Below are 6,918 nucleotides of genomic sequence, written 5' to 3' on the forward strand. Positions count from 1 at the left end.
GAGTTATATGGACCGCACTTGGCTGTGATGATCTTCCTCCTGGCTCTGCACTCAGGGGTCACTCCTCCGTGATGGTGTGACCATAAGAGGTTTCTAGTACTGCACACGGAAGGCAAGACACAGGCTTGTACTATCACTCCAGCCTCTACACCAACATATTTATTTGTAAGTTCTTTTGTCAGTGTTGGGTGATGCTAAGGGATAACTCTAGCTCTGTGTCTAGGAACTGCTCCTGTGAACTCAGGAGTTACTCCTAGGTCTTCCCTCAGGACATACTGCTGGCTTTGCTCAGGGAACCATAGGGATGCTGGAATACTGGGTTGGCCCCGTGCAAGGCAGATGTCCTGCCCCTGTCCTATTTGTCCAGCACTTGCAAGAGACATACTGATGATTGTCACTGGGGCTCATTTTAGCCCCATCTCAGCTCAGTTCCCATCATGGGCCCTGTGTGCTGGGCGCATACACCAAGCCCTGTGGGAAATTGGTCTCTTAGCAGAAACACCAAGAGTGGGAGAGGCCCTGGGTAAACAAGTTGAGTTCGAACATGAGTGTTGTAAGTGTTTGCCCAGGAGTAAGAGGGTCAAGAGGTGTGGTTTAGACAGAGTGGGCCACAACCGTTCCGAAGGCAGAATAAGAGATTACGCTGAGCTCAGGACACACTGACTGTCTGCCCCCCTGTGGCCACAGCTGTGCCAATATCCCGGCCTTTGCTCTCCATAGTCCTGTTCATACTTAGAGCACCTACCACTCACTCTCCTTCCCTCGCCATCAACTTAAACAACAGCTGAAGTATCAGGAATCAGGGAGCTCCAGGGTCTGGACGAGAAATTTTCTTCAAGCAATGACACTTGCAAGACTCTCCCTTGCTGGTCAGGGCTGTCCAGTGTAACCCGTCCCCTAAACAAGTGACAGAGTCCATCTGTCTCATTCTTTGGGACCAACCCAGCTGGGCAATGGATGAGTGTGCCGAACAATGGGCTTTCGGGAGTAAATTCTCACATGATTCCAAGAATCCTGGTGGGTGAGACAGAGAATCTCCCAGCAATAATATCTAATCCATCTCCACAGCTTAGTTCCTCAGCTACTGTTATCTTCTCGGTGACAGGACCCACCTGCCACCAGAGAGCACTCTGGGGATGCTGTAGCATGTGAATTCCACTGTCCTGAAGGCTCCTCTCATGACCTTCTTTTCCAGGGACCCAGCTACCCTGGATGCCCATCCCAACACTCTTCTTTTCTCTTCCTTTTTCACTGAAATCTCTTCCCCTTGTTGTCGGGAAAATCCCATGCCAACTGAAAAAAAAAATCAAATAAGTGTAAAAGTCCCCGAGTAGTACCTTTAAAAAGCCACTCAGTCATTTGATAGTTTGTACTGAAATATCAAATGTGAGCAAGTGACTTTGCATATATCTATGCATATATATGCATATGTCCATAGATGTGTCCATAGATGTGTACACAGGCATGAGGAGTAAAGCATAACTGCAGGTTACCAGAAATAAATAAACGTTGTGAAATTTCCTTGTGAATTAAAGCTGAACTTGTGGAAATAATCGGAGGGCGGGAGGCACACAGGGTCCACCATGGGCAGATCCGGGGCATTCCGGACCTCTAAACTGCAGGTGCGACGGCACAGAAACTCTCCCTGATATCCCTGAAATGAAAGTAAGGGTCAGTTCATGAAAAAAAAGTGTTTTTTTTTAATGCATGGTGGTGGCGGTGGTGGGTGTCTTTTTATTTTTTATTTATTGATTTTTTTTATTTGCTTTTATTTATTTGCAGGCATTACCCCCTTCACAGTCTGATGTTGGTGTCTGTGACATATTTCGGTTGGGTTTCTCTCTCAGCCAGAGCCTAGGGTAGAGAGCAGACCCCCAAAGCCTTCAATGCTGGTGACCCGCAGAGGAGACAGATAACACGGTGAATGGAAACTCCAATAGAAGCTTCCCAGGCTGGAGAAATAGAACAGCGGGTAGGGCATTTCCTTGCACGCAGCATACCCGGGTTCAATTCCCAGCTTTCCATATGGTCCCCTGAGCACCACCAGAAGTAATTCCCTGAGTACAGAGCCAGGAGTAACCCCTGTGCATCACCAGGTGTGATTCAAAAAGAAAAAAATCATAAAAATTTTTTTAAAAAAGCTTCCCTCTTTGCATCAAGAAATAATCTTGGCGGCCCTGGTGATTCTGACACGCATCCCCCTGCCCCCACAGCCCCCGTGCTCTGTGACTGTGCCTTCCACGGCTGTCACTGGCGGTGTCACTCCCCCCTCCCTCCCACACACACACACACACAACCAAAAACAAATAATTAGATTTTCCAGTTCAGGCCAGGGATGTGACTCCAGTGGTTAAGCATTTGCCCTGCAGGGCCCAGAGTCGCATCCCTGGCACCGCCTGCCTGCCATCCCCAACTGCATCCACTGTGGGTGCCCAGGGGACCCCATTAAACAAAGATAAACCCCCATAACCAGTGAGTCCTCTCACTCTGCGTGTAGAAATGCTGGGCCTGGGGCTGGAGCGATAGCACAGTGGGGAGGGCCTTTACCTTGCACTCTGCCGACCCTGGTTCAATTCCCAGCATCCCATAGGGTCCCCCGAGCACCGCCAGGAGTAATTTCTGAGTTCATGAGCCAGGAGTAACCCCTGAGCATCGCCGGGTGTGGACCAAAAAAGAATGAAAAAAGAATGCTGGGCCTTCCCGGAGGACACCCCGGGCTCCCTCACTGGCAGAGATTGTGTCCCTGCCACTTCTCCTTGGGGACTTGTGGCATGGCTGCAGTAGCCTGTGGGACAACTCTGGTGTGGCCTCATTGCACAGAGGTCACCCGAGGATGTCCTTCTCAGAACCCAGCCACAGCGTGTGACGGCAAAGGCCGCATCTGGTCAAACAAGAAGAGCACACGGCCCTCCCCTCCCCTCCCCACTTTCCCCACTTGCAGAGTTCCCAGCGGATGTCTGTGAATATTCCCTGGGCTGGAAAGAGAGCATGAAATGAAGTGTTGCTGGATGCAGTGACGCCTGAAACTCTCGCCGTACTTAGCATTCTTCAGTGGGACCTGAGCGTGAAGAGACTGAGGGGCTAGAATGTTCCAGAATGCAGAGAAATGATGGCCAGTCCAGGAGCTGTGTTGCAGTTGGCCTGGACGAGGGCCCTCATGTCCCCCAGGCCCAAAGGAGGAGTGAGCTGGTCTGCTCCCGAGTGACGTGATGGCCCAGGACCTGTCCCAAGTCAGTGCCCGGCATATCGATAGTAGTTCATGCTTTATATAAAAAAAAGGTAAAGACCCTCCCGTTGATCGTCGATTTGCTCGAGCGGGCCCAGTAACGTCTCCATTGGAGACTTTGTTGTTACTGTGTCTGGCATATCGAATACTCTCAGTAGCTTGCCAGGCTCTCCGAGAGGGGCGGAGAATCAAACTCGGGTCAGCCATGTTGGCCGCTTGTAAGGCGAACGCCCTACCTGCTGTGCTATCACTCCAGCCCTGGTGCGATTCTGTCCTGCGCGCCGCTCCTCCGCTGCAGGGCCGCGTGTCTCCGCTCGCCTCCTCTGCCACGCCCGTGCGTGCCCCTGCCCCATGGAAGATTCGATGGACATGGACATGAGCCCCCTGAGGCCCCAAAACTACCTTTTCGGTTGTGAGCTAAAGGCAGACAAAGATTATCATTTTAAAGTGGATAACGATGAAAATGAGCACCAGCTGTCTTTGAGAACGGTCAGTTTGGGGGCTGGTGCCAAGGACGAGCTGCACATTGTTGAAGCGGAAGCCATGAATTACGAAGGCAGTCCCATTAAAGTGACACTGGCAACTTTGACAATGTCGGTGCAGCCAACGGTTTCCCTCGGGGGCTTTGAGATCACCCCGCCGGTGGTTCTGCGGTTGAAGTGCGGTTCCGGGCCTGTGCACATCTCCGGGCAGCACTTGGTTGCCGTGGAGGAAGATGCAGAGTCAGAAGATGAAGAGGATGACGACGTGAAGCTCTTGAGCATATCTGGGAAGCATTCTGCTCCTGGGGGCGGCAGCAAGGTACCATGCTTTGTATAGTCTTCAGATATTTTTAATCCTCTGCCCCTCTCAGAGAGCCCGGCAAGCTACCAAGACTATCTCACGCACACAGCAGAGCCTGGAAAACTACCTGTGATGTATTTGATATGCCAAACACAGTAACAAGTCTCACAATGTTACGAGGCCCGCATGAGCAAATCGATGAACAACAGGAGGACAGTGACAGTGACAGTGATTTGCATTTAGGGTTAACCCAGTGAAGCTCAAAAGTTACTCCTGGCTCTACACTCAGGAATTACTCCTGGTGGTGCTTGGGGGGACCCTATGGGATGCTAGGAATCAAACTTGGGTCGGCCAGTTGCAAGGCAAACACCCTCCCCGCTGTGCTGTCACTCCAGCCCTGAATAAGGCACCTTTCGGAGCCAGCCTGGCAATGCTCCAGCTGCGCTGCCAGGTTTCTGCCGTGAGATGCATCCTGGGCAGCTGAGCTGCCCGCTGTGGACCAGAAGCCGCCAAGACTGGAACCCTGCTCCCATGGCTCAGCCAACGGGGGCAGCCTGGCCACCATTTCTGCCCAGAACCACCCCACTCCACCCGCAGCACCTGGTAGAGGAACCTCTTTGAGCGCCTAGAGTGGGAGACCGGGGAGAGGTGTGCCTGGGTCAGGCCCTGCTGGATTTGGGCTGAGGCTGCCAGAGTTACCAGGCAAGGATGGCAGCAGCCCTGGCCACTGCCTAGTCCCTGCTGGGGCCGCTGCTGCTGGGGCCCGGGGCTCTGTGCCCCTGGCAGGCCAACCGGGCCCGCAAGGTGAGGGCATCAGCAGTCTGCCGGTACCTTCAGGCTTCCTGACACCCCACATCACCACTGTGCCTTGCCGAGACACACTCGCACCCCTTGGGAATAGCTTTCCCTCTAGCCTTCCCTTTCCAAACCAGACCTTCATTTCAGCAGAGAATTCCAGAAGTAGCACAGCTGGTCTAACTGTCCTGGAGGATAGAGTGACCTGATTATGGTCAAGGAAGGAAGACCAAGAAATTAAAGGGCACCTCCTCCCTGAACCACCTCCGACTCTCTCTTGCTGCACTTAAGACTGATTCTCATATATGTTATGTACAAAGTGTATCACATTCGTGGATACAACATGCAGCTTCACAGTTGAGATAAGTTTAGAGATAAGTTAAGGTTTTTCTGTTCTGTGTGGTACTAGGTAGCTGTTTTTTCAAAAAATCATAGTTTTATCATGGAATAAATGGGATTCTAATGTAGGCAGATTAAATACATATATAAATGTTTTTTATTATAAGAATATATAGATATTCCTTCAACCAGACAGGGCAAGTTTCCATTTTCTCCCCACAGTTGAAATAAAGGTGACACAGTTTTTTGCTTTAACCTAGAATCAGTGCAGAGTCTCCTGCCCCTGTGCTTGGCTGTCCTCACCGGGGCCCTTTGAAGGGGGGCGGGTTGAGTTTCCGTCCCTGCCCCAGGCAGAGCCTCGGCAGCCGAAGACCTCTGCAACCAGCCACAGCCATGCTGAGACCACTCTCCACATGCATGAAGGAACCAGCAGAGGAACCCAGGCATGCGGGTCCCAGAACTGAGATCTCCAAGCCCGCTCAGATCAGGACTGGGCCTCCTCCACCCAGATCCCCCATCTTCCAGTAGATAGGCGTCACACCACCAACTGCCCCTGGTGCCAGGTAATTCCATCAACGGCTGAGACCCAGAGACGATAAAACCCAGCTCCCCAAAGCGCGCTGCCACATTCTTGACTGCGTGACATCTTATTATCTCCTTCTTACTTTGGACAACCCGGCAAGCTACCAAATGTATCCTGCCCGCACAGCCGAGTCTGGCAAACTCCCCATGGCATACTCAATATGCCAAATGCCAGTAACAATGATGAGTCTCATTCTCCTAACCCTGAAAGAGCCTTGAATATGGCACTATTTAAAATCTCAGGGCTAGGACGAAGGAGACGTTACTGGTGCCTGCTCGAGGCAATCGATGAACAACAGGATGATCATGATTGTGATCATGAACCTAGAATCTCAGCACTTCGTGCAGAATGTGAAACATCAGTTTTCCTTGTTCATCTCCAAATCTAAAAGAGTTTATTGTCTATACTAAGCTTTTTGTCAGTGGTGCCCGTCACGGCTGAGAGGTGTCCTTGGGGTTTACTGCTTTTTTTTATTTTCTGTATTAAGGATCCTCGGCGGTTGTACACTAACCACACACTGAATGACGTGATTCCATGAGCGCTGCCGAATAAGCTTCATTGGGTCGGGGTTCCTCCCTGTGTAGCCTGGTGGGAAACAGCCCCAGGGCTGGGAGCATGTGCAGGCGAATCCCTTGGTTTCTCAGGAGCTGTGTGCAGATGTTGGCAGGGGCAGGTGTGCCTAGAGAGAAGAACTGGACCACTGTGCTGGGATGACATTTCAATAAAATTTCCAAACTACTTTGAGACCTACGAAGATATTTTATGTAATTTCTTTAGAAGTGTTTTTCTTTCTTTATTTTGAAATATATTTATGTGTTTTTCTAAAGTAGTTTGCTGCTTATTGCATTCATTATTCCAACCCCAATCCGAACAACTTTGCACTTTCCCATCGCCATTGTGTTCAATTTTCCCAACCACTCCTCAAGCCTGCCCCTATAGCAGGACCTGAAGAATTTATTTTCTGTTTCTTTTCATAACTCACAAAAATGATCAAAAATATTTCTGTAGAAGAAAGTGTGTGAAGATCGTTCTATAGCACCAAGGAGCCATTAAGGGCTTGTAGAAGAGAGCACTAACATGTTGTTACAGATTAAGCCTTGTATGTTTATATTTTCCTAACTGAGATTGGTTGCCTTCAGCTTGCCATCGCATCCCATACGGTGGCTACTCCTGGTTTATCAGTGGTGTAGAG

The 6,918-nt window shown here is 50.5% G+C and overlaps 1 protein-coding gene across 1 annotated transcript; it reads left to right on the forward strand.

Moving 5' to 3' along the window:
* Nucleotides 1–3,514: 3,514 nt before the first annotated feature.
* On the forward strand, nt 3,515–4,630 carry LOC130039715 (nucleophosmin-like). The gene is made up of 2 exons (XM_056131590.1): nt 3,515–4,027; nt 4,607–4,630. Exons 1-2 carry the CDS (start codon nt 3,578–3,580, stop codon nt 4,628–4,630), a joined length of 474 nt encoding a protein of 157 aa, XP_055987565.1. The 5' UTR covers nt 3,515–3,577.
* Nucleotides 4,631–6,918: the final 2,288 nt, after the last annotated feature.

This window comes from Sorex fumeus, unplaced genomic scaffold (genome assembly GCF_029834395.1).
Source record: "Sorex fumeus unplaced genomic scaffold, SorFum_2.1 ptg000093l, whole genome shotgun sequence".
NCBI classification, from domain to species: Eukaryota; Metazoa; Chordata; class Mammalia; order Eulipotyphla; family Soricidae; genus Sorex; species Sorex fumeus.